Source organism: Peromyscus maniculatus, chromosome 2, assembly GCF_049852395.1.
Source record: "Peromyscus maniculatus bairdii isolate BWxNUB_F1_BW_parent chromosome 2, HU_Pman_BW_mat_3.1, whole genome shotgun sequence".
NCBI lineage: Eukaryota > Metazoa > Chordata > Mammalia > Rodentia > Cricetidae > Peromyscus > Peromyscus maniculatus.
In genome coordinates, this window is record NC_134853.1 from 69,668,625 (window position 1) to 69,695,275 (window position 26,651).

A 26,651-nucleotide genomic window follows, 5' to 3' on the forward strand; every position below is an offset into this window, starting at 1 on the left:
AGGGTCAGGAGGGTCAGGAGGGTCAGGAGGAAGGGTCAGGAGGAAGGGTCAGGAGGAAGGGTCAGGAGGGTCAGGAGGAAGGGTCAGGAGGAAGGGTCAGGAGGAAGGGTCAGGAGGGTCAGGAGGAAGGGTCAGGAGGAAGGGTCAGGAGGAAGGGTCAGGAGGAAGGGTCAGGAGGGTCAGGAGGGTCAGGAGGAAGGGTCAGGAGGAAGGGTCAGGAGGGTCAGGAGGGTCAGGAGGAAGGGTCAGGAGGAAGGGTCAGGAGGAAGGGTCAGGAGGGTCAGGAGGAAGGGTCAGGAGGAAGGGTCAGGAGGGTCAGGAGGAAGGGTCAGGAGGAAGGGTCAGGAGGAAGGGTCAGGAGGAAGGGTCAGGAGGGTCAGGAGGAAGGGTCAGGAGGAAGGGTCAGGAGGAAGGGTCAGGAGGAAGGGTCAGGAGGAAGGGTCAGGAGGGTCAGGAGGAAGGGTCAGGAGGGTCAGGAGGGTCAGGAGGGTCAGGAGGAAGGGTCAGGAGGGTCAGGAGGAAGGGTCAGGAGGAAGGGTCAGGAGGGTCAGGAGGAAGGGTCAGGAGGGTCAGGAGGAAGGGTCAGGAGGGTCAGGAGGAAGGGTCAGGAGGGTCAGGAGGAAGGGTCAGGAGGGTCAGGAGGAAGGGTCAGGAGGGTCAGGAGGGAGGGTCAGGAGGGTCAGGAGGGAGGGTCAGGAGGAAGGGTCAGGAGGGTCAGGAGGAAGGGTCAGGAGGAAGGGTCAGGAGGAAGGGTCAGGAGGGAGGGTCAGGAGGGTCAGGAGGGTCAGGAGGGTCAGGAGGGTCAGGAGGAAGGGTCAGGAGGGTCAGGAGGAAGGGTCAGGAGGAAGGGTCAGGAGGAAGGGTCAGGAGGGTCAGGAGGAAGGGTCAGGAGGAAGGGTCAGGAGGAAGGGTCAGGAGGGTCAGGAGGGAGGGTCAGGAGGGTCAGGAGGAAGGGTCAGGAGGAAGGGTCAGGAGGGTCAGGAGGAAGGGTCAGGAGGAAGGGTCAGGAGGAAGGGTCAGGAGGAAGGGTCAGGAGGAAGGGTCAGGAGGAAGGGTCAGGAGGGTCAGGAGGAAGGGTCAGGAGGGTCAGGAGGAAGGGTCAGGAGGGTCAGGAGGAAGGGTCAGGAGGAAGGGTCAGGAGGGTCAGGAGGAAGGGTCAGGAGGAAGGGTCAGGAGGAAGGGTCAGGAGGAAGGGTCAGGAGGAAGGGTCAGGAGGAAGGGTCAGGAGGGTCAGGAGGAAGGGTCAGGAGGGTCAGGAGGAAGGGTCAGGAGGAAGGGTCAGGAGGAAGGGTCAGGAGGAAGGGTCAGGAGGAAGGGTCAGGAGGAAGGGTCAGGAGGGTCAGGAGGAAGGGTCAGGAGGAAGGGTCAGGAGGGTCAGGAGGAAGGGTCAGGAGGAAGGGTCAGGAGGGTCAGGAGGAAGGGTCAGGAGGGTCAGGAGGGTCAGGAGGAAGGGTCAGGAGGAAGGGTCAGGAGGAAGGGTCAGGAGGGTCAGGAGGGTCAGGAGGAAGGGTCAGGAGGAAGGGTCAGGAGGGTCAGGAGGGTCAGGAGGGTCAGGAGGAAGGGTCAGGAGGAAGGGTCAGGAGGGTCAGGAGGGTCAGGAGGGTCAGGAGGAAGGGTCAGGAGGAAGGGTCAGGAGGAAGGGTCAGGAGGAAGGGTCAGGAGGAAGGGTCAGGAGGAAGGGTCAGGAGGGTCAGGAGGAAGGGTCAGGAGGGTCAGGAGGAAGGGTCAGGAGGAAGGGTCAGGAGGGTCAGGAGGAAGGGTCAGGAGGAAGGGTCAGGAGGGTCAGGAGGGTCAGGAGGAAGGGTCAGGAGGAAGGGTCAGGAGGAAGGGTCAGGAGGGTCAGGAGGAAGGGTCAGGAGGAAGGGTCAGGAGGGTCAGGAGGAAGGGTCAGGAGGAAGGGTCAGGAGGAAGGGTCAGGAGGAAGGGTCAGGAGGAAGGGTCAGGAGGAAGGGTCAGGAGGGTCAGGAGGAAGGGTCAGGAGGAAGGGTCAGGAGGGTCAGGAGGAAGGGTCAGGAGGGTCAGGAGGGAGGGTCAGGAGGGTCAGGAGGGAGGGTCAGGAGGAAGGGTCAGGAGGAAGGGTCAGGAGGAAGGGTCAGGAGGGTCAGGAGGAAGGGTCAGGAGGGTCAGGAGGAAGGGTCAGGAGGGTCAGGAGGAAGGGTCAGGAGGAAGGGTCAGGAGGAAGGGTCAGGAGGAAGGGTCAGGAGGAAGGGTCAGGAGGGTCAGGAGGGTCAGGAGGGAGGGTCAGGAGGAAGGGTCAGGAGGAAGGGTCAGGAGGGTCAGGAGGGTCAGGAGGAAGGGTCAGGAGGAAGGGTCAGGAGGAAGGGTCAGGAGGAAGGGTCAGGAGGAAGGGTCAGGAGGAAGGGTCAGGAGGAAGGGTCAGGAGGGTCAGGAGGAAGGGTCAGGAGGAAGGGTCAGGAGGGTCAGGAGGAAGGGTCAGGAGGAAGGGTCAGGAGGGTCAGGAGGAAGGGTCAGGAGGGTCAGGAGGGTCAGGAGGAAGGGTCAGGAGGAAGGGTCAGGAGGAAGGGTCAGGAGGGTCAGGAGGGTCAGGAGGAAGGGTCAGGAGGAAGGGTCAGGAGGAAGGGTCAGGAGGGTCAGGAGGAAGGGTCAGGAGGGTCAGGAGGAAGGGTCAGGAGGAAGGGTCAGGAGGAAGGGTCAGGAGGAAGGGTCAGGAGGGTCAGGAGGAAGGGTCAGGAGGAAGGGTCAGGAGGAAGGGTCAGGAGGAAGGGTCAGGAGGGTCAGGAGGAAGGGTCAGGAGGGAGGGTCAGGAGGAAGGGTCAGGAGGAAGGGTCAGGAGGAAGGGTCAGGAGGAAGGGTCAGGAGGAAGGGTCAGGAGGGTCAGGAGGAAGGGCCTGGTGCCGCACGTTTGTGACAGACAGAAAAAGCTCTCGTGGTAAGAGACCACCCAGCCACAAAACACCAAACTGTATTCCAACTTCCCCAAAGTTAACACAAATATTTAACAGATTTACTCCAACTCACGGTCACATCTCAATAGAGCATCCAAAGCTTTGTGTTTAGCCACTTTTAATATACAAAGAATATATGTAGACTCACCTCCTCACCAATTTGCAAGCAAAGGACAGCAATAAAACAAACAAATCGCCGGGCGGTGGTGGCGCACGCCTTTAATCCCAGCACTCGGAGGCAGAGCCAGGCAGATCTCTGTGAGTTCGAGGCCAGCCTGGACTATCAAGTTAGTTCCAGGACAACTAAAGCTACACACAACAATCCTGTGTTGAAAAACCAAAACCAACAACAACAAAAAACTAGAAATCTTTAAATCTCAAGAGAACGTATTTAAGTTTTTGATATGCATTTATTTGTACATGAGAAAAAATCCATTTAACATAAACCAGGTATGAGTGCCTTACTGCCAACAGTCTGGGCCTCTTCTGAGACCGCATCCCACACTGCACGGATCTCCTCCAACCAGTGTTCATCCAGGGTACCTCTCATACAAAGCCAGCCCTCTGTGCCTTACAAGTTTGTGGCCTTATCTACATTGGAATTGAGCTTAGGGATCTCAGGTACAGGAATATAACTATATATAACTGTATATATATACACACAATTCTTCTTTATTGTACAAGGTCACAATATATAGCAGGTGATTATATGACCAACCACAAGATGGATGCTGATAGGCACAAACATGTCTCTGACCACAAATAAAGGAAAATACCAACTTGCCAACATGCAAAGGCTGTGTTGTGTCAACCCTGGCGCAGACCTCAAGGTTCCCGGCACTGAGGTGTGTGGAATGGGAACTCATGATGTGTTTCTGATGGCGTCAGCTAAGAAACACAGGATACCAGTGTCCTGTGCTCATGAGCCACCTGCGCCCCACACATAACAGAAAGGTCACTTTAAAGCTTTTCAGAGAGTTCTTTAATCATGCCCGTAAAAAATATCACCACTAGTTAGAATCTATTAATTACATTCTGGCATAAAAGTTCAGACAAAGTGGGTTACAAGTTATGAATTTTTTTTGTCAAGCCTAAGATGGCAGGAGACAAAGCCACCTCTGGAATATACTGCAGTTTAGTCTTGGAGAGCTCGGCGGAGAGTGACGAAATGCTTAGGAGTTAAAAATCATTAAGAAGTTTAGTAATTGTTTTAAAATGCCACATAATTGAAAGAGCACAAGCCAAAGCACTGTCCTCATCGTTCTCCTGTACTCGACAGGAGCGCTTTACACGTAAAACTTCCACACCTGCATGGAGTGTGAGAAAACAAGTCCGTTTCACTGCAGGCCAAGGAAGCTCAGGCCAGGGCCAAGGGGTGATCCCTGTCACTCACCGTCCCTGGGCTGCCCCTGGACAGGCCCGTGGGTGCTCATGTTGCACGTGAACCCGGGGCCAGGAGTCACGGTGCCATCTTTCCTTTGTGAGAGTTTACTCCCTTCAAATCTTCACCGAAGCCACAGTACTTCCGTTTCAATTTATCTGGGTCAAGTCTTGTCTTCCGAGTCCTCACACCTGCATGCCTGCACTGCACTGCACAAACTCTTCCATCAGGGTTCTCCAGAGCCGCCGACCTCCTCTCCTGCTGTCCCAAAGCTTCCTATGCTCCCCACCCTTACAGCCGGAAGAATGTTTACTTAACCAGCTTTAGCATAGAGGTAAACAGCTGTCTTGAATTACCTGCCCCAGAAACTTCTAGCCAACTCCAGTTGAGGGTCTGATTTCAGTTTGTAGGTGTAAGCACATACTTGTATGCAATTACCCAGAGGGATGAAAAACTGTAAGACACCTTTAAAGACTGGAGATGCTAGGTATTGGCAGCTCAGGCCTTTAACTAATCCTAGCACTCAGGAGGCAGAGCCAGATAGACCTCTGTGAGCTCAAGACCAGCCTGGACTGCATGTTGAGACTCTGTCTCAAAGGATCAAAACTGGGGAGGCTGGAGTGTAGCTCAGCGGGTAGCACTTGCCTAGGATGTACAAGGGCCTGGGTTCCATCCCTAGCACCATTAAAAAAAAAGGTAAGCTGACTTCTCATGACAAATCCTGGGAAACAAGTTATCTAGTACTTACAGACAGCTTTTTTAACATTCATAAACTACTTCTCCAGAATGGATGTTATTTCAGTTGGCTTGTGAGTCATGTCACATTTACCCAGAAAAGAACTGATTCCTTGATCCTTCTGTGCCTGTTAAACCCTAGCTGAGCTCCAGCCGTCAGGTGCGAGGCTAGACCAGCCCCTGTCCCGCTGTTCTAATGGCACAGTGGTAAACCGGGCTCCTAGGATGTCAACCCTGAAGAAGTCTCTTTCCAGAGAAATGAGAGTGAGCCCTGGGAAACCCACCCTCCGCTTCTCACCTTGCTCTGCAGCACTGTGAAACCAAGAAGAACCCTGCAATTGTATTAACAGACTCCCCAAAGAAACTTTATGGAAGTGTTTATTTTTGAAAGTCTAGAACCGGGAAAAGGACAGACAGACAAGACAGTTACCACTCACAAGGGGCAGTGCCCCTCTGGTCAGCTACGTTGGCACCGGTAGCAGAAAGCGAGCAGAAACAGGAGACCTGGCAGTGCCTGCTTCCCAGGATGAAGCACACGACAGAAGTGAACCAGGCCACCCTATCTTCTGGCAAGGAATTCAGTAAGAAAGCACAAGGACATCCTGGAAGGGCTTAAAGTCACATTCAGAATTAAACAGAAAATGTTCAAAGCTAAACAGTGAAATGGAAGCTTTCATTAGCTGCTAACCACTATCAAATCTAAATAAAGAGTTTGGATAATGACGACCTCCACAGCACTTCTTGTTTCAAAGCTAACTTCAACAATTCCTGGACTATCCAGCCAGACACTGTCTTCTGTCTCTGCTCCAGCCCACCATGCACTGCTTGGCTTTAATGAAGGTGACCTAAGAGCACAGAAGCAGTGAAGGAGGTGAGAGGGAGCCGGAGCAACCCTGGGGTAGGAGCATATGCCCCGGATGCTGACGCCATGTTTCCATACAGGAGCCTCGCAGCCCCTTCCTTCCGGGAGGAAAAGGCTCCGGTCCCTTCCTCTCTCTTGGCTGACAGCTGCCTTGAAAAGACCATCAGATATGCGGCTAGTTACCAGGGAACGGCTAAAGCTCCTGAGTAATGATCAAACCACAACCCTGCCATCTGCCCACTGAAACCTTTTATTGTTTTTGTCAACGTTTTGTCCGTAGTTTATTATGGCCTGGACTTAGTGACGCCAACCTGTATTTAAGCCAATCAGGAGCAAAACCACGTTGCATTCTCTTTAGGTCTAGTTGGATGAGAAAAACATTTCCTGTAGTGACCTTATCATACAATCTTTAACAAAAACTCGTACGTTGCATTGATTATTCCCCAGGAGATGAGTGAGCGATGGTAATTCAGATGGGCACCCCTGAAAAGATTGATCAGTTTCCTGTCCCGTTCTACCCAGATTGTCTTGAAAACCATGGGGAGAGACTGGAATGGCCCACCGATCTGAGACTGTATTCGAGCTTTTACAACATTAATCGGGAAGCTTAAGAACCCCAACATGGCACCCAGCACACCTCCACAGATAAAGTCGTTGACCAAGTGCGCGCTATTCGTAGTGGCCGTAGGCAGATGCTCCTTGATGGGCCCCCGAAGGCCAAAAAAAAGGACATTGCTGAATCCATTTCGGAAGAGGATAGGCACCAAGCCTCGGTAGTACTCTGCAACTCCATGGCATCTCAGGGCCCGGAAGGCCTGGTAAGTGTTTGTGAATTTATCGTGGTGCTTGTGGTCCTGAAGCAAAGTCTGGACCCTTTCTAATGGAGTGAGAATGGCTTCTGTTGTCCCGGCCAGCACGGCTGCCACACTTCTGATGGCAAACTCCGGGGTGCTGCTCACGTGCTTGCGGAGCAGGCGAGACAGGTCCTCATACAGACCAAACATAAGCGCCAGCGTGGCTGTCTTCTGCATCAGTGGGGGGAGGATCCCACGATACAAGTTTCGAAACCCATCCCTCCTCAGCTGGAGAATGGCATCGCGCGTTTTGATGCCATACAGCTGCTGCCGGAAGAGGATCTTCTGAACAGGGTATGTGATGGCCACGTTGTTGAAGGCTGCGCAGCAGCCACAGAAGTAATGCTTTATCTCACCCACGTCTGCGATGTGAGTTGACAAATCCTGGCTGGGAGAGGTCAATATTGGGGACCTCTTATTATGCGCTTCTGAGTCCATCATGGTGCTTACGATCCTTCTTCTCTAGGAAATTTTTTTAACCTATAATCAATGACAAAGGTGTTACAAAGAGCAGAACACAAACTTTGCCCCAATCCCCTTTCCAATGTCCAGACTCTACATTTTTCCTTTAAAACTGGACTAGAAATACTGTTTTTTTTTTTTCCTCTTTTTTTTTTTTTTGTTTTTGTTTTTTTGAGACAGGGTTTCTCTGTGTAGCTTTGCACCTTTCCTGGAACTCACTTGGTAGCCCAGGCTGGCCTCGAATTCACAGAGATCCACCTGGCTCTGCCTCCTGAGTGCTGGGATTAAAGGCATGCGCCACCACCGCCCAGCTAGAAATACTGTTTTTAAATTAAAAAAAAAAAAAACAAAAAAACAACAACTTTTACTAGTGGCATGTATTAACGATGCTGTTTCCACACAGGCATACAGGTACAACAGATCAGTAGTTTGTTTTCTGTGGGGTTTGTTGCTGCTTGCTATATATAGTCCATGCTAGCCTTCCACTCCCAATCTTGAGTACTAGAATTAGAGGCTACCTTCACCATGCCTAGCTTCAGCTCACTGACTGTTTAGGATTCTTTCAGAAGAGTACTGGGGGAGTCCTGGGTCTTCCCTTTTCGACTGCAGTTATGTGAGACTGGTTATTCTGTAATCACTCCCACCCAAACAACCCTTACAGCAGACTGAAGGGAGAACTAGACAGGAGACTCCATCTATCTGTTAGCCAGACAGGAAGGAAGTCTGGAAAATTCTAAAACACATTTGTCTCATGGAAAAGAAGGGGGCACAGAATGCAATAGCTATTTTTCATAAAACGTGATATTAAAGGCCATAGGTTTATCATTGCTTTGTTAACGTAATTACTATCTAAAATTTGTTTTAATCCCCGACACCTTGAGTGTCAATCCATATAAGCAAAAGCTTTCTGAGGTTCACAATAATTCATAAAAAAACAAGGGATGCGCCAGTGGTGGTGGTAGTGGCGGCGCACGCCAGTAGGATTTGCTGAAGGAGGCGGAGGCAGGAGGATCACGAGTTCGAGGCCAGCCTGTTTAAGTATTAAAAATTATAAAAAAAAAAAAAAAAAACAAGGGGTGCAAAGATCACTGACCCACAGTCCCTAAACACTGGCTATTCTACCCAGCAATACAGCCCCAGCAACTGTGAAACACTCAGAGGCAGAAGAACACTGAAAATTAAAAGGTCAGCCTAGCGTCTACATAGCCAAGTTTCAGGCCAGCTAGGGCTTCTAGAGAGACACCGTCCCCCACTTTTTTTTTTTCTTGTTTGTTTTTGTTTTTCAAGACAGGGTTTCTCTGTGTAGTTTTGGTGCCTGTCCTGGAACTCACTCTGTAGACCAGGCTGGCCTTGAACTCACAGAGATCCACCTGCCTCTGCCTCCCAAGTGCTGGGATTAAAGGCATGTGTCACCACCGCCCGAAAGATCCTGTCTCAAACAAAACAAAATAAAAAGCAGGAGAAAGTCCTTCCAGGAGATACAGCAGCAAACCACCCCAGCCACTCACTTGGTTTCCATGTATTTTGTACCTGTGAACTTTGGTCCTCTGCTAGGCATTGGGTCCTCAAAGACAATAAAGCCACGGACTAGTCAGCGAATCTGCCAAGTAAGCAAGCCCATAACAGTGTATTAACATCTATGAGAACTAAGGGTCTGTGGGCACAGGCTGCATATTTTGGGATGTGAGGCTTATAGGAGAATGAGGTTCAAGTATGTACTACGCTCTATTTTTTCATACACTATAAAGTGATTTTTCTAGTTTTATATGTGAAAAAAGAAAAAAGAGCCCAACGATCCACATTGTTCAAGACATAACTAGTAATTAGCAGGGCCAGCCAACACTGTGATGACGTCTGTCTACCACACCTAGCAATGACTTTGGAAAGCCACCCTGGGGTCACGGTGGGTATATCTGATAGTGAGATGCAGATCTGAAGATACAGAGACAGTTCTGCTCTCCCTGAGAGGAAGCACAGTCCCAGGTCTGTCTGTTTCCACAAGATGCAATGTTCCCTCCCAAAACAAAAGACAGGGCCTAGGAGATGGCTCAGCAGTCAAGGTGCCTGCCAGGTGCCTGCCACCAAGGCCAGTGGTCCGCGTTTGATCCTGGAACTACACACAGTAGGAGGAGAGAAGCGACTCCACAAGTGGTCTTCAGACTTCAACATAACGTGTGCTACCCCCCACACGAGATAAAGAAAAACGTAATTTGCAAATACTTAAAAAGAAAACCAACCACAAACATGGTCAAACAGCCGGTCTAGCAAGGCCTGGAGGTTTCCTGCAATCTCCCACTCAGAAAGCTGAAGCAAGGGGCGGGAAGTTTGGGGCCAGCGTGGCTATAAAAAAGATTCCACTTGGAGACAATTCCTACATTCCAAGACCACCTGGACATCGCCTTTTATTTGGGGACAAAACAGTAATTTGGCTCTACTTGCAAATTTTAAATTGTCTTTTTTTCTTTAAATTTTTTCCGGTTTCTAAGACAAGGTTTTTCTGAGTAGCCCTGGCTGTCCTGGAACTCACTCTGTAGATCAGGCTGGCTCTGAACTCATCGAGTCCATCTTCCTCTGCCTCCCGAGTGCTGGGATTAAAAAGATGCTTCGCCATGCCCTACCTATGATTTACCTATGTAGGAGTGTATGCAGTCGCATACACTTGCTGGCAGGTGTCTGGGAGGCTAGCCGAGTGTGTTGGATCATTCCCTGGCACTGGAGTCACAGGTGGTTGTGAACCCCCAACATGAGGACTGGGGACTGCTTTCTGAAAGGGTAGCAAGTACTCTTAACCATGGAGCCACCTCTCAAAGGCCCTTATTTTTTTAATGAACTATTCTCCTATAGTAAGAGAGAGACCACACTTAACAAATCAGCAGCAAAATAGTACATAACCCAGTTTACAAATGAGCAAAGGCCTTGTGGCAGAGGCAGGAAAATCAGCTGGAACAGTGGTTCTCAACCTTCCTAATGCTGTGACCCTTTATTATGGTTCCTCACATTGTGGTGACCCCCAGTCATAAAATTATTTCATTGCTACTTCATAATTGTAATTTTGCTACAGTTATGAATCGTAAGTATCTGATATGCAGGGTATCTGACCCCTGTGAAAGGATCGTTTGACCCCCAAAAGGGTTGCAACCCACAGGTTGAGAACCACTACTGTAGACATGGACAAGACAAGTAACCTGGAGCAGCTGTGCAGACCACACCTCAGAAACAAGGTGGAAGGAGAGAACTAATCCCCAAAAGTTGTCCTCTGACCTCCACAGGCCCAGCAGGGCACGTGCATGCACACAGACAGGAGCTGGTGCACTATTGCTGGACTGTGAAACGCTACGCTGCTATGGTAAACTACTGTGGCTCTTGGTGAATCCCAAACAGAACTGTCGGTGATCAGCCTCTCGGCGGCGGGCACGTGACCTGTGCTCACAGCAGCACCTCTCAAGAGGTGGGAAGTTACAAACCTAAGCCACACCTCAAGGAGTCCACAGGGAAAGGAAACTAGTCAAACTGTCCAAGCCTTTGATTTGAACAGAAACAAAAGCCTCTGAAATTCTTCAAGTTTTCCCTCCATTACCACACTCGGAAGCTGCAGACATGGAACAGGACAGCACCCAGCCAGGTCTCCTCCTAAGAACACAACCTGGGGAATCATTTAGAGGCCGCACCACAGCAGCAGCTGCGCTCTCCAGCTCTTCTCCCGCACCGCTGGAACTACCGTGAACTTTGTTCAATGCTCTCAGGACTAGGAAATAAATGGTCTCAGAGATACTGGAATCAGAGCCGAGGTAGCACACAGGGGCCTTAGAACCTACTAGTTGTCGGAATCAGAATCCCAGCTCTACCACACACGTCCCTGTGAGCTCTGACGAGTCTTGTCTGTGAGACACAGAAGTCACCTACCCCCGAGACGGGCTCAATTCATCGAGTTAATACATGGAGAGCACCCTTGGGTGGTCTGGAGTACAGAACGTACTCAACAAGGCTGAACTATGTTACTGTTCTTTTCTGAAGTACTTATTTGATGGAGAGATGATCTTCAGGTTGTATCCTGATAAATCCATTATGAGATAAAAATGCATTTACCTATTTTTGGTGCTGGGGATTAAACCACGGTCTACCACTGGGCTTTATCCCCAGCCCCTACCTAACCTACTGAGCACCATATTTTAGCAAGGGAGCATTAGCTGTTTACTGCTGTGATTGTGTGGCTGACGGGAGCCGTGGCTGACGGGAGCCGTGGCTGACGGGAGCCGTGGCTGACGGGAGCCATGGCTGACGGGAGCCATGGCTGACGGGAGCTGTGGCTCGCCGCTTGCCTTCAGCAAAAGAGCGCGGCACCACTCACACCACGAGCCAGTGAAAAGAACATAAGGTGCAGTTCCTACGAAACACGTCTCACTTTCGCCCCATCAAAAAGTCAAAACAGGGCTGCTAATGTAGCTCAGCCCTGCACAGAAGAAAAAACCAAAGCATTCTAAATGAAGCCAAAGACTGTACCTCTAGCCTCAGGACACAGAGATGGCCCTGCTGGCCTTGGTCAAATATCCTTTCAGCTGAATAACATTCGCCAAGATTTTTTGTTTTGGTTTTTGGTGCGTGCTGAGTTAGGGCTCTGTCACTAAGCCACCCTCCCGACTTCACTTGCTAGAATTTCGCCCCACACACACCACTGTTCCCCAGGGATCCCAGTTTCTGATTTTCACATCAAGTTTCAGTAGCTTTTCTGGCTTTATAAGAGCAAATCTATGGTCTCTCTCATTACTCTGTGGGACAATTTAAACACTATCAGCATTATTATTATTTAAAGCTTACAAGAATTCACCTGTGACATCGACTGAGCCTGTCATTGATGATGACAGCTTTCTGGTAACTTCCCCAATGTTTCCCATTGTCAGCCTTCTCTCTTCTGGGGTCAATATTGATAACTGCATCCTTAAAAAAGAGAAGGAAAAAAAAAACCCTGGTTGTAGCCTGAATCTTTCTAATAAAACAAACCTGAAGCCAGTTATTGAGGTGAATGCTGGAAGATCAGAGAAGCAGAACAAGCCGCAGCCACCTCACCTTGCCAATTCCTCAGCTGATCCTGTTTCCTCAGACTGGAAGCCTCTGAGTCCTCATCCAGAATGAATCTCAGCTGAACTAATGCTCGAAAGCCTAAAAGCTTAACCAGGCTCTAGTTCCTGGTTTTCACACCTTATACACCTCTCTGCTTCCTGCCATCACTTCCTGGGATTAAAGGCGTGAATCACCATGCCTGGCTGTTTCCAGTGTGGCTTTGAACTCACAGAGATCCAGATGGATCTCTGCCTCCCAAGTGATAGGATTAAAGGTGTTAATGTCACCATTTTCTGGCCTCTGTATCTAGTGGCTGTTCTGTTCTCTGACCCCAGATAAGTTTATTAGGGTACACAATATTTTGGGGAACACAATACCACCACACCTGGTTTAATTTCTATACTCAGGTCTGTGTGCATCTGTCCCCTTTTTCTGAGCAGTGGTCAGTTGCTAATGTCCCCACACTCAACAAAGAGCCACCTCTTCGCTGACTGCCGACACTCTTCCCCACCTCCCCATCCCAAAACAAACTGTCAACATCTGCTGTGATTCCAAACCTCTACAGAATGTGACATGATACTATTTTCCTTTCTTTTTATTTTTTAAACTATGTGTATGTATGGGTGTGTGTGGGGGGGGTGCATATGAGTACAGGTGCCGGGAGAGGTATCAGACCCACCCTGGGAGTTAGACTTCCAGGGGCTATGAACCACCTGATGTATATATGCCCTGGAAGAGCAGTATATATATGCTCTTAACCTCTGAGGCATCTCTCCAGCCCCTTGCCTTTCTTAATGTACAGAGGTCTGTAATTTACTATGGTGAATTTAAAATAATGTCCTATAGGCATGTGACAGGTCTACCAAATACTGAGCCTGTTCATGATTAGCTGCTTGATCTTCAACATCCGTGCGTTTTACTGCTCCAGTAGACAGGCACGAGGTAAAAACTTTTCTTGGTTTGAGACCAGGTCTTGCTTTATAGCCTGGCCACAAACTCATAATCCTCCTGCCTCAGGCTCTAAATGCTATAATTATAGATACTACCAGGCCTGTCTAAAACTAGTTTTTGTTTTGTTTTTGAGACAGGGTCTCTCTATGTCGCTCTGACTATACTTAACTCCCTATGTAGCCCAGGCTGGCCTCACACTCTCAGAGATCCATCTGCCTCAGCCTCCCAAGTGCTGGGATTAAAGGTGTGTGTCACCATACCTGGCTAGAACTCTTAGTGGTACTATACTCAACAATATAGGACTAGCTAATGTTTGTCAATCTTAGACTAAACAAGATTTTAAAAATTAAAACCTGGCACAGAAATGCCTGATACTATACGTCTTGTTCTTCTTTAGTTTCATAGTTAACATTAAAATCAACAAAAATCCCCAAGTGTGGTTGCCCAAGTTTTTAATATCAGCGCTCAGAGGCAGGAGGATCTCTGTTAGATCAAGACTTGCCTAGTCTACATATTGAGTTCTCAGAAATCCAGGGCTAAATAGAGACCCCATCTCAAAAAAGCAAATCAAACAAACAAAACCCACAAATCAACAAAAACATTTAATGTACATAATCGTATAATATCCTAACAATTTATAAATTCAAAGAATATTTCAGTTTTACACTATGAACACTTTATTTACAGGGTCTCACCATCTAGCCAAGGCTGGCCCAGAGTTCAGTATGTAGCAGAGGCTGGTCAGGATTTTCCACCATGCCCAGCTAACAATATACTTAAAATTCTAAAGCTACTATCAAATAGCTGTTTACACCATGGTCCTGGACAAACTCAAATTATTTGTGCACTTCAACAATAAAAATTTTGTTCATAACTGGACGGTGGTGGCGCACACCTTTAATCCCAGCACTCGGGAGGCAGAGCCAGGTGGATCTCTGTGAGTTCGAGGCCAGCCTGGGCTACCAAGTGAGTTCCAGGAAAGGTGTAAAGCTACGCAGAGAAACCCTGTCTTGAAAAACAAAAAACAAAAAAACAAAATTTTGTTCATGTCTGGGGATGTTCAACAAGAATGCTTACCTACTGCGTGTTCAATCTTCAACACTGCAAAACAAACAAAGGTCATATTTACTTTTCATTTTTTATAGAACTTGTCCTAGCCGGGCAGTAGAGCCACACGCCTTTAATCCCAGCACTCGGGAGGCAGAGCCAGGTGGATCTCTGTAAGTTTGAGGCCAGCCTGGGCTACCAAGTGAGTTCCAGGACAGACATCAAAACTACACAGAGAAATCCTGAATCAAAAAAAAGAAAGAAAGAAAAAAAAAGAACTCATCATTGTATTACTTAACAAAATTTCGCAAGTTAAAATTGTTCCTTTTGGGGCTGGAGAGATGGCTCAGAGGTTAAGAGCACTGCTTGCTCTTCCAAAGGTCCTGAGTTCAATTCCCAGCACCCACATGGTGGCTCACAACCATCTGTAATGAGATCTGGTGCCCTCTTCTGCCTGCGGGGATATGTGCAGCCAGAACACTGTATACATAATAAATAAATAAATCTTAAAAAAAAAAACTGTTCCATTTGGCCAGGCATGACACACATTTTAGTTCCAGCACTTGGGAGGAGGCAGGCCCACCTCTGAGTTCAAGGCCAGCCAGGGCTACACAGATAAACCCTGTCACAGAGTCCCTCCCCACAAAGCTGGTCCATTCAATCAGTAATGGCCAAAATAATGGACCTTGTTAGTAAGCAAACAGAAAACAGCCTCGGAAAGCAGTTATGGACCTCTCTACAAACTATAAGAAATCTTAGGAATATTGCTGAACATTTAGATTATTAAATATTAAAAGTTCTATACAGAAAAAATATACGTGTGTATGTATGTATATATATACATATATATGTATACACACACACACACACACACACACACACACACACACACACACACACATATATTTGGTTTTTCAAGACAGGGTTTCTCTGTGTAGCTTTTGGTGCCTGTCCTGAAACTCAGTCTAGACCAGGCTGGCCCTGAACCCACAGAGATCCACCTGCCTCTGCCTCCCGAGGGCTGGGATTAAAGGGGAGTGACACCACACCTGGCAAAAAAAAAAATGTTTTGAAAACTTCCCAGACCTCAGACTTAAAGCTCAGACTTAAAATGTCACCCATTAGGGTGGCATGACCAGGCTGCAGGCCAAGCCTTTAACAGCAGAGCCGTGTCTGCAGCCCATGCGCAGGTTCTTGAGGCAACAAGAGAAGGAAAACACTGTGCAGTGTCCTGGTAGGAGTTTAGAACATGAGAGCAGGCAAGATGGCTCCTCAGATAAAGGAGCCAAGCCTGATGACCTGAGTTCAATCCCAGTAATTCACAGGATGGAAGAAAGAATGATTCTGGAAAGTTGTCCTCTGATCTCTCCTAAAGCACAGTGGCACATTAGATCTCCTTCCCCAAATGCTTTTTAAAAATTTAAAATATGGCATGTTTGATTACTATACTTTGAATACATGCATGACTAAACCCTGCTAAAATGGTTTCTACTTAAGTTATAGTAATGATAATCCTTTGCAATTTACTACAAAGTTTATTTACCATAACTGCCATAGTTTGCTACATAAGGCACTTAACTTATCCCAAGGTAAGGGAGCAAAATCAACTTTCATCCAACAAGGGTCAAACACTTCTGTGATGTAAGAGACGGTGCAAATTCTAAACACTCAACGTAACTTGCAGCCCACAGGGATACGCAAAACCCAGATGTGACCTTAGTACAAAGGTCTTGGTCCAAAAACAGGGCAGAGGGCGACTGTAATTCTCAAAGGATGTCAATTTCCACTAGTCAGCAGGTCTGAGTCAGCATTCAAAAACAAGGTTAGCCAGGGTTCAAGTACCGGTTACAGCAAGATTTTGCCACTGCAAATACAAAGCACATCTATGACGAAAATCCAGTATTTTAGCTGCCTTTTATCTGATAAAGTGAGTCGACCTAAAGAAGCGCTAGGGGTGACTCGGGGTTGTTTCTGTGTGCCCTGGACCCGATTCTAGGAATCCTTTCAAAGCAAAGATCCCTTCTGGCATGCCCACTCCACGTAGAACTCAGTATTCTGTTCAGCAGACTACACGTAAAAACAAACAGAAGGTGGGCACTAGGAGCAGCTGGGCAGCCTGTAGGGGCCAAGACAAAGGTTATGCTAAAAGGCCTAACATGGCCGAGGCGCTGACACCCTCTACCTACACTCGATGCTAACAATCCCCAGAGAACGGAACGATTGACGGCCGCCCACCGGCTCAGCTCTGCTCCGACTGTTTACAGCCCGATGCAACATGGTGTCTGTCTCAGAACGAGCATTCTCCAGGCTTCCATTTGCGCACTCCGTGAGGACCGGAAGGCGCTGGGCGGAATCGCCAGCACCACGGGGAACCACGGGCCGCCGCGGGGCGCACACAAAGGCCGATTCCTTTCCCCGGCCCGAGGCTCCCCCGCCCCAAGCTGTGGGCGCCTCCCGGGGGCCCAGGAGCCCCGCGGCAGCACAGGCCCTGGGCGGGAGCCGCCGCGCCCCGGGCGAGCGCGATGCGCGCCAGCAGGGCCTGGGGCTTGCCCGGCCGCGGCCCCGCTTCAGGCCTCCCTCCCGGTCGCTCCAGGAGCTGGGACACCCAGGCCGCCGCTCCCACCCCACCCCGGGACTCACCCACGGCCGCGGGCGCCCGCCCGCAGGACGGCCGGCGAGCCAGCCCGCGCCCGCGCAGGCGCAGAGCGGGCCCGGCCCGGGCGGGGGTGGGGTCGAAGCGTCGTCGGGCCACGTGATCGGGACACCGCCTTGCTCGGCGGGTGGCGACTGCCGGGGCTCCCGTGGGCCGCCTGGGGCTGGGTGGCGACGCGGTCCACACCTTTGGCCCGGCTCGGGGGTGCCGCCGGTCCCCTCGCTTTACGCTGAGGCCCTACGGTGGCCTCGCTGTGCCACAATCAGCCAGCGCGTCCTCTAGCGTGGGGCCTGTCGAGTTCGTGGAGAGAGCCGAGGATGCGGATCGCGCGTGCGGGACGGCTCGAAGGCGTCCGGTTCCCGGGGTCTCTTGGCGGAGAGCTCTTTGTCACCGCACTCCACAAGATACCCGTGTGTGCATGAAGTCCTACGCGGCCGCCCTTTCCTTAGAGGCTCACACAGTTTGCCGGGTCTTGGAAGGAGCGCTCTGCCCGGAGTTCACGGAATTGTAGCCCTGCCACTCTCTGAGTGTCTTTGGGCAAGTGACTTCGTCTCGTCCGTGAATGTGTTCCTCGGTGACCTTCCCACAATGGTTCTGATTTGTACAGGGCCGCAGGCGACAGAAGTGAGAATTTGACCGAAGGGTCAAGAGGTCAGCCTGCCTGGGGGAGGCTCCTTGGCAGACTCGGGGACGTGTGAAGCGCTTGCCACTTAGGACTGGGGTTATCCCACCATCAGGGATCATCTCCAGGTGGGTGTCCCCAGCCTGCCCAGTGTTGACTTGCTTCTGAAGGTGTCGGAGACCACGCCTCCCCCTCCGAGACCACGCCTCCCCCTCCGAGACCACGCCTCCCTGCGTCAGCAGACAGGCATGTCAATCTTTCCGTGTTGCAAAGCATCCTTATCTTATACAAAGTTCACCTAGACAACCACTCAATCGAGTTTTTAAGGGGGAAAATTACAAAACACTTATTTTTTCAATAAATTGACTTGAATGTTAGTGCGTGTGTATAGGTGTCCAGGAAGGCCAGACAGGGCTTCAGGGCCCTGGATGCAGGAGTTACAGATGGCTGTGGGCGGTCCCATGTGGGTACCACACTCAGGTCCTCTCTGCAAGAGCAGTACATGTTCTTAACCGCACGCGACCCCTCCAACACCCAACCCTCAAGCCACACTGAGGGCGTCCTCTGCCACGAAGTTATGGGCACCTAGGTTGAACACACCTTTGAGGAGGTGGGGACCCGCTGTGTAGCAGGTGCCTCTAAGGGAGTTCAGAGTCTGGTGGAGGATACAAAAACGAAGGCTAAAAGCAGAAGTACGAGGGCCTTTTCCCCTTGAGAGGGAACCAGGGATGATGGACTCACAGGGTAGGAGGTGTTTGAGCTGGGCCTCAGAGGATGAGGGGATGGAATGTGGGCCAGTAGAGGAAGTCACAGCAGTGGGGGTGGGGTGGGGGTGTGAGACTGTAAAGGTCAGATGGGGGCTGTTAGTGCAAACCTCTCCTGGCAGGCGCACAGGGACAGAGTTTTTTGATCATGGACTAATGTCAAAGCCACACTAGGGTTAGAACAATTAACCAGGCAACATCTGGGGACACCGACCTCGAAATGGTGTGGCTTTGGCTTCTGTGAACTTCTATTCAAATGTATTATTCAAAGAGCAAAGACACCAGGCAGGTGTCCAGTGTGTCCGTAGCATGAATCATTCATTTCAGTTTAGAATGGAGAGGTTATTGTTATGATACAGAGCACAGGAGTCTCAGTGAATTGTTTTGTTTTGGTAGGGGGAAGAGGGGGAGAGAGAGGGAGAGGGAAAGAGAAAAGGGGGAGGGGGCAAGGGTGCACATCTTGAAGGAATGGAGGGGGTGGAGGGGAGTTTTCTTTTTGAAAGGGGACTTTACGTCAGGACGCTGGGCGGGTCTCCAAGGGGCGGGTCAGAATACTAACAGTTCTTCTCCTGTGTGGGGGGAGACATAAAGAAAAAGGAAAGATTGAAATTAAACATACACTTGGGGCATAACTGATTCAAAAGAGTGAAAGCCCATCATCACCAGGGTCTGGAATGGGGCCAGCACATTGCTGTTGTGCTACAGGCCACCATGCAGGCCTCTGTGTCTCCTCGGGAGCCTCAAGGGACTCTGCTCACTTGTTCTTGCCTATCTGTTAAAGATCAAAAGCCTGCGGTGTGTGTGTGTGTGTGTGTGTGTGTGTGTGTGTGTGTGTGTGTGTGCACGCCTTTAATCCCAGCACTTGGGAAGCAGAGCCTGTCCATCTCTGTGAGTTCCAGGCCAGCCTGGGCTAAAGAGTGAGTTCCAGGACAGGTACCAAAGCAACACAGAGAAAACCTGTCTCAAAAACAAAACAAAACAAAACAAAACAAAAACCAAACCCAAAAACCAAACCAAGCCAACCAAACAAAAAGATCAGAAGCCCTCTCTTCTTAAATTCCGAATTCATCCTAAGGCTAGCTCTCCATTCCTGTACCCATGCTTCACTCCCCTATCTTGTTCAGATCCTCAGAATGTTCTGCATACCTGCAGCCCCACAGGGACCATCAGACACTCACTCCTCAGCTCAGGACTCTCCCCAGTCAAGATTGCCACGCTCCTTAACTTGGCACACAGGACGTCACACACAGGACGTCACACACAGGACGTCACACACACGTCGTCTGGCTCCTCTGCTTGCCGCTGACCTTATCGCTAGCTTTCATTCGGGGATGTCGTCCTGTGCAGTCTCTCATGTTTTGCAAATCCTTGTGTTCTATAAACTGTTTGTCCTTGTCACCATCAAAGTTTCCCCAGACATGGTAGCCTGGCAAGGGACCATTGCCTCCTCCACCTATGGCCTTCCCTGATCACCTTAGGCAAAACTGTTGCCTCTTGCCTGGCTCTTCCCAAACACAGGTCAGAATGTTACAGTCACTCATAAAGGTATCTCTTTCGGGTGGCCCACGCCTTTAGTCCAGCACTCAGGAGGCAGAGGCAGGCAGATCTCTGTGAGTTCAAGGCCAGCCTGGTCTACAAACGGAGTTCCAGGAAAAGCACAAAGTTACACAGAAAAAAAAAAGTATCTCTTTCCCACAGCCAAGTCACAAGGACTGAGCTTTCTGATGCCAAAAGGGAGACACTATGTTTGCCAAAATAAAATACGAGTGTAGAGCATAGGTTTTATTTATTTATTTAGAGACAGGGTTTCTCTGTGCAGTTTTAGTTCCTGTCCTGGATCTCACTCTGTAGCCCAGGCTGGCCTTGAACTCAGAGATCCGCCTGGCTCTGCCTCCCGAGTGCTGGGATTAAAGGCGTGCGCCACCACCGCCCAGCTATTTATGTATTTTTTTAGGGTGCTTTTGGCATAGGGGGTCAGATCACCTGGAGCTGGAATTACAGACAGTTGTCAACTGCCACGTGGGAGCTGGGAATTGAACGTGGGTCTTCTGGAAGAGTAGTCAGTGCTCTTAACCACCAAGCCATCTCTCCAGCCCCTAGATCAGAGGTTTTAAAAGGGCTTCCAGGGGCTGGAGGCTAACTTGGTGGGAGCATGTTTGCCCAGCATACTTAGAATCTGCGTCTTCGGGAAAAGGTACGTTGTAAGCAGACTTTTCTGTCCCAGCAGCCAGCTCCCAAATAAACAACAGGGAGACTTCTTAATTAAGAAAGCTTGGCCATATAGCTTAGGCTTGTTTCTAACTAGCTCTTATAACTTAAATGAACCCATTTCTATTCATTGACTTCCTGCCTTGTGGCTTTATTACCTCATCTCTGCACTGCCCATCCTGCTTACTCTGTGTCTCCGCCCTTCTTCTTCTTCCTCCCAGCATTGTCTCTGCCCCCCAAATCCTGCCTAGCTATCGGCCGGTCAGCTTTTTATTGAACCAGCCAGAGTGACACATATTCACAGTGTACAAAAAGATTATTCCACAACAGCACATGGGAATGCTGCTGGGGGCTCTTTGTTTTACGCACTCTCTACCTGCCCACCTCCCCCAAAAATGCTTTCTAGGAATCTGCCTCGTGCCCCCAGGGTCCATCAGTCCAGTTTAACAGCTAGCTTTATGCAAACTATCCTGAAAGTCTCAACTACTGTGAGCAGCTCTGCCCAGATGAGGTCACCTCTGATCATCCTCTGACGGGGGTCAGTGACCTTCCTTTGTGTTCGGCTAGCATTTCCCAAGCTTCTACAACCGTCTGGGTGGGCCGGTCTCTGCCACTCCCCTTCACACCCCCAGGCTCTGTCCCTACGCCTGATTCCCTCCCTGAACTGGGAAACATGGACATTTTGTCCCCTGTGCCCAGCAGATAATGTCCTGTTCCTTCCTCACCCCTCAGCTCCAGCAGCCTCCTGGTCCCGCTGTCCCTGACCTGACCTCACCACTGCACACCGCAGAGCCCTCTGTGCGGGCAGCCCTTCCCCCAGCCAGCTGCCTGTCCCAGCCTCTGCAGTCTGTTCGTCCAAACGCCGCCTGGGTCTGTCAGTTTATGAGACCTGCTCCTCGTCTAGGTTCATTTTCAACGGTTTTCTCTTTGAAGAGCTGGAGCTGGAGCCCAGGGCCTAGCATGACAGGCAAGTGTTCTCCGCCTCTGAGCCACACCCAGGTCCCTTGGCTGCTTTCCAAGCCTGCTTCTACCAAGCCACTTGCCTCTATCTGTAAACGGAGGTCAAGGTTAACTGAGGCTAGCCATTGAGATTGTCCTGTTTATTCATTCACTTATTTCCGTGTGGATAGGACCCCACATCAAAGGATTTTTTTCCCTAAGGGTGTGCACATTAGACATCTCTTTAAAAACAAAAGCGGGGAGCCAGATGTGGTGTTGTATGTCTTTAATGCTAGCACTTGGGAGACAGAGGCTGGCAGATCTCACAAAGTTCCAGGCCAGCCTGATCAACAGAGCTACTTCCAGAAAAGCCAAGGCTGTTACACAGAGAAACCCTGTCTCAAAAACAATCATAGCCTTTAATCCAGCACTCGGGAGGCAGAGCCAGGCGGATCTCTGTGAGTTTGAGGCCAGCATGGTCTACAGATCGAGGTCCAAGATAGGCACCAAAACTACACAGAGAAACCCTCTCTCGGAAAAACAAAAACAAAAAACCCCAAAACAAAACAAAAAAACCCCAGAGAGCTGGGGGTGTGGCTCAGTTGTAGACCACTGACTTAGTATGTGCTTGCTTAACCTTGGGTAGCATCCCCTACCCAGAGATTCAAATTTAACTAGTTTGCAGCGGCGTTAAGCTCAGAATTACTTGATATTGGCAATTACCACAGACACTTGGCCTTGACATCAGCAGGTTTGGGATCTCCAAGCAATGTGGCCTTTGGGAGCCAGGTAGGTATTTAACAGGCTCACAGGGTGACTGGGTGTACAATACAAGCTGAAGGGACTGATTGAGAGTCTAGGTCCAGAGGCGTGATCAGACAATTCTGCCCCAAAGGGATGTGGGAGCTGAGGCAGGGTGATGAGAACTCTTAGCCAGGCTGGACTACAGGTCAAATTCAAGGTTAGCTAAGCAAACAGACACACACCAATGTAGCTTTCCAGTCTGAAGGCCGATGTACTCCTGGAACAGAATTTTCAGGGCAGAGCCCAGTCAGTTGGCTTATGTATTTGATACCTGATTTCAGTTAATTCTCAGATAATTTGGGGGAAACAATAGCTCCAAACTGACATCCTGACCCATGATAATGACTGGGGGTCCTGAAGGACTCAGCTCACAGCCCAGGAGAGGAGGCAGGAGCATTGTTTGGGGTGGGTGCTACCAAGGGCTGAGTAATGACACCAGAAGAAGCTCTACCAACTGCAGTCAGAGAAGGCTACCTGGAAGAGGCAGTCACAAAAGATGGCCAGCACTTCAGCACGGTGGCCTCAGGAAAGGCACGGCTTCGGAAGAAGAGGTGGAGGAGGAGACATCAGGCTGCCCCCTGCAGTGGACCTTGTCCTGACCTTCAATGTTGCTTTCCTCTTAGGCATACCTAAATGCCACGCTTAGTCCCAGAAAGTTTGGTGACCTCTGAGTAGGACCAGGAGACACCTCATTTGGCATCTGAGTGACATATACTTGTGAAATACAAACACATTTTTATCTAGTAAGAGGCCGGTCAATACAACAAAAAACATTTGCGCAATACTCTGGGATTTCCAAGCAGTTACACAATGATCACTCTCTCTGCTGTCACATGTTTTGTGTGTTCAGAGAAATCCCTGGACCTGTTTTTACCTTGAAGAGGTGAGGCCAGGCTGTACCACCTCCATGGCCTGGGGATCAGTCACAGAGGTGCGATTTGCTAATAGTAGCTGATGCCTCACACTTCTCTGGGTGAAGAAAAGCTCTGGAGCTAACTGCCCTTTACCCCAGAGATCTGTCCCCAGACTCTGCTGCCCCAGGGGAGCTGGTGGTTCCCGGGGCCAACCTCCGATCTAAATGAAAATCACCAAACACACGGGCCCAGGGATTTGTAGCATTACACGAACCACGTGTGGACCTTATGACCAGGCAAGCTGGGAATACTGAACTAGACAAGCCTTCAGTGAGGTCCAGACAGCCGGGACCCGAGGCCGCGATCCAGGACCTCCAGGCCAACCAACACTTCTCATCTCCAGCTGGACACACGGGGTCCTTCCTGAACGGAAAAAGGGAAATAAAAGGACATGACTGCTCCTGAGGGGTTGAGGTTTTTATTAAAGAGATAAAGAAGAGCACAGCAAGAGACGGAGGCATCTGGAAGAGTCCAGAGAGAACATGACCTGCAGACTGAACTGGGCTATGTGAGGGGAGATGAGGGAGAGAGAGGAAGAGATTGGAGCCTAGAGAGCCTGGAGACCAGCAGAGTAAAAGGACTGGTAGCCAAAATGGCTGAGATAATGTAGGGAAGAGAAGGGGGGGGCAGCCCCTCTGCTGGAGAGCCTAGGGTCGGGGGCAGCGGGGGCGGGGGCTCGGGCTTACCAGCCCAGAAGACTGTACCAGGTGCTGGGGTGCTGATAGGCTGGCAGCCAGCGTCTGCTTTGATATGTTAATCAGCACCTCCGTTAGCCCTTTGTCCCCAGTTTGAGACCTAACACTTCCTGGTGCTCAGGTTTGGGGGGGCCCAGAGGGAAGGAGCCCGCTCTCCTTCTTTTCTCTTGCTCTTGAGGGTCGTGAGCCCCCACAGGTCCCACCAGTGACCTTCCCTCCTGGGTCTCCACTGTCAGGGCCAGCTCCTGCTCCTTCAGCTGTCACCTGTCTTTCTGAGACTCCTTTCTCTGCCGTCGCAGCAGGACCCTCAGTGCGTGTACAGTGTCAAGTGCACACAGCGGGCTGGCTGTACCGGGGTGACGTCACCTCTCAGTCGCTGACCACCCACTCTCCTGGCCTCTGCTTGTGAGGGACTGACCTTCTAGGTACACTCTAGTAAGTAGGAGAAGATAGGCAATAAATACTGACCACCATGCATTTTTAACATTCATACAATAAAGAAGGGAGTTCATATTTACACAATGGGGTAATAAATAAAAACGTTGAGAAATAAGCATTAACTATGGGAATTACTTAAATTGCAAACACACATGTATTTATTGCTTAGATAACAGCTATAATATGTAAAGCTAATTTGTTTCTGTCCCTCTCCCATTTATTTGGTGTGTATATGTGTGTACAGACATACATGCTTCACCGTGTCCGTAGAGAACAGAAAGCAGCCTGAGGACTTGGTTCTCTCCTTCCACTAGTGTGGGAGCCCGTTCTGGGGTTCCTCGTGGCTTTACCCAGCCAGGTCCGCATAGAGGATGATCAGGACCACGGGCCTGAGTGCAGGTGTCTGAGATGGTCTGCACTTGGCTGTGCTGGGGGAGGAGGTCTTTTGCTCCACCCCTTGGCATCTCTATAAAAACCCTGGGGCAGAGAGAGTCTCTCGAGGCTATCCTTTACTTTCTGTTTATCTCCGAAATAAATCCTTCTATCTAATATTTCCTGCTGCTCACACTCAAGAAAACTCTGGGGAGCTGTGGAGTTGGTGGGTAAACGCCCCACAGACTGTGTATATTCTGGGGACTGAACTCAGGTTGTCAGGCTTGGTGGCAGGTGCCACTACCCACGGAGCCATCTTGCTGTCTCCTTTTCATTGGTTTTTTGAGATAGGGTCTCGTGTAGGCCAGGTTAACTTCAAATTTGTAGTGGCTGAGGCTGCCCTTGAACTCTTGCTCCTCCTACTTCCACCTCTGGAGTGCTGGGATTGCAGGCATGGGCTGCTATCGTGCTCAGTTAACGTGGCGTTGGGGAGAGAATTCAGGGTTTCGTGCATGCTAAGCAAGCGTTCTACCAACTGAACTACATCCCAAGCCCCTCTCCGCTTCCTAAAGAGTTGTCTCCTGTAGCCCAGGCTGACTTCAAAACCAGTATGTAGGATGACTTTTAACTGTTCATCCTCCTGCTTCCACCTCCTGATTACAGGTGTGTGCTACCAAGTCTTCTCGGCCGAGTGGTTTTAAACAACAGAGATGGGGCATTGGGGTGTGCTGCTCCGAGCCTGCCCTGGCTTCAGTATGGTATCCATAATTCAGGTTGGTAAGTATTGGAGGCCCGGTTATTGGGTATCCTCTGCTGATGCCATAAGCCAATCAAGCCGAATTAAAAAGTCCAGGTTTAATAAACAGAACCAAGCAGCTCTCAGGAAGGCGGGAGGGAGAGCAGATGGCAGGTCTGAGGACCAGGTCTTAAATACCCTGTAGGCATGGTCTTGAGCAGCCCCGGGGGCGGGGCTGACCCTTGGCGGGCTTTCTGGGGGCAGGGTCTGGAGAGGGCAGCTCCAGGGGAGATCCCCAACACAGGCGAGAGCACCTTTTATTTGTAAAATGGACTCCACACTCCTGTGTTTTTCAAAGTGTCTGTGGAGTCTAGATCTTCCAGCCGTCGGAGCTGCATGGTTTCCATGACCTCTGCTACACCCTGTTCCTTGTCCTGTTGCTGCTATCTAGAGGCTGCATGTGTCTTCACTCATGATAACCCTGTGGCGTGGCTGCTCGTGTGCCGTTCACACCGGGGGAAATGGAGCTTTCTGTAGCCTGACTGGCTCACAGAGCGGCAGAGCCTCTAGGCAGGACGTGAGCGGGGGTGGGGGTGGGGGTGGGGTGGGGTGGGGGGCTGGGTTTCCCTGGGATAAGGCGATAAAGGCTCCTCTCTTCCACAGCTCTGGGTCTCCCAGCACCGCCTCATGCTGTCACTGGGCACAGGGCTACTGCCAGGCGGAAGCCAAGGGGCTCTTAGAGGCCCACAAGGAGCTGGCAGCCACGGTGACTGTTCCGGTTCAGCCAGTACCTTCCTGGACTGAGCACCGAGTCCTGTGTCCTACCAACCCCTTAGCTGGGGACAATTGGTGACTCCACAACCTAAGCCCAGGCAGCTGCCACCCTCAGCACCCGCTGGAACTGAATTCTCTTTGATGGAAGAGAACTGCTAACCCTCTGTCTCACGCTTTAGACAAGCCTGAGTCATTAAGAAGTCTCCAGATGTAACCACGTGGCTTTCTTTTATACATTTCTCCCGGAGCAAAAAACAAAACAAAACCAACAAACAAAAAAGCCAACCAGAATTACCGATGGTGATTTCTGAACGAAGGTATTTCCCCACAGGGCCAGTTATACAAAAACTTGAATATAAGTTAACCAGATTAACACAATGTGTCACAGGCCTATGGGAAAGAAGCCCAGACAGTCGGAGAGTTGTTAACGGAGAGTGGGAAGGGAAGGGGACGAAGCCTGAAGCGCAGATAGACTC

At 50.3% G+C, this 26,651-nt stretch overlaps 1 protein-coding gene and 1 long non-coding RNA gene across 13 annotated transcripts; both read right to left on the reverse strand.

Moving 5' to 3' along the window:
- Positions 1-3,296: 3,296 nt before the first annotated feature.
- Positions 3,297-17,035, reverse strand: Slc25a51 (solute carrier family 25 member 51). Of its 12 annotated transcripts, none has more exons than XM_076564133.1 (5): positions 16,897-17,011; positions 14,287-14,310; positions 12,026-12,135; positions 8,731-8,800; positions 3,297-7,218 (listed from the first exon to the last, which is right to left on the reverse strand). In XM_076564133.1, exon 5 carries the CDS (start codon positions 7,177-7,179, stop codon positions 6,283-6,285), a length of 897 nt encoding a protein of 298 aa, XP_076420248.1. In that variant the 5' UTR covers positions 7,180-7,218; positions 8,731-8,800; positions 12,026-12,135; positions 14,287-14,310; positions 16,897-17,011; the 3' UTR covers positions 3,297-6,282. The 12 variants fall into 12 exon arrangements, with proteins under 12 accessions (XP_076420248.1, XP_076420250.1, XP_015848028.1 ...); XM_076564135.1 differs by having other exon boundaries at positions 8,709-8,800; XM_015992542.3 differs by lacking the exon at positions 16,897-17,011 and adding an exon at positions 16,492-16,615.
- Positions 17,036-18,664: 1,629 nt separating this feature from the next.
- LOC143271841 (uncharacterized) lies at positions 18,665-19,807 on the reverse strand. The gene is made up of 2 exons (XR_013049088.1): positions 19,442-19,807; positions 18,665-18,864 (listed from the first exon to the last, which is right to left on the reverse strand). It is a non-coding gene; the product is annotated as an uncharacterized LOC143271841 (long non-coding RNA).
- Between the last annotated feature and the right edge of the window lie 6,844 nt (positions 19,808-26,651).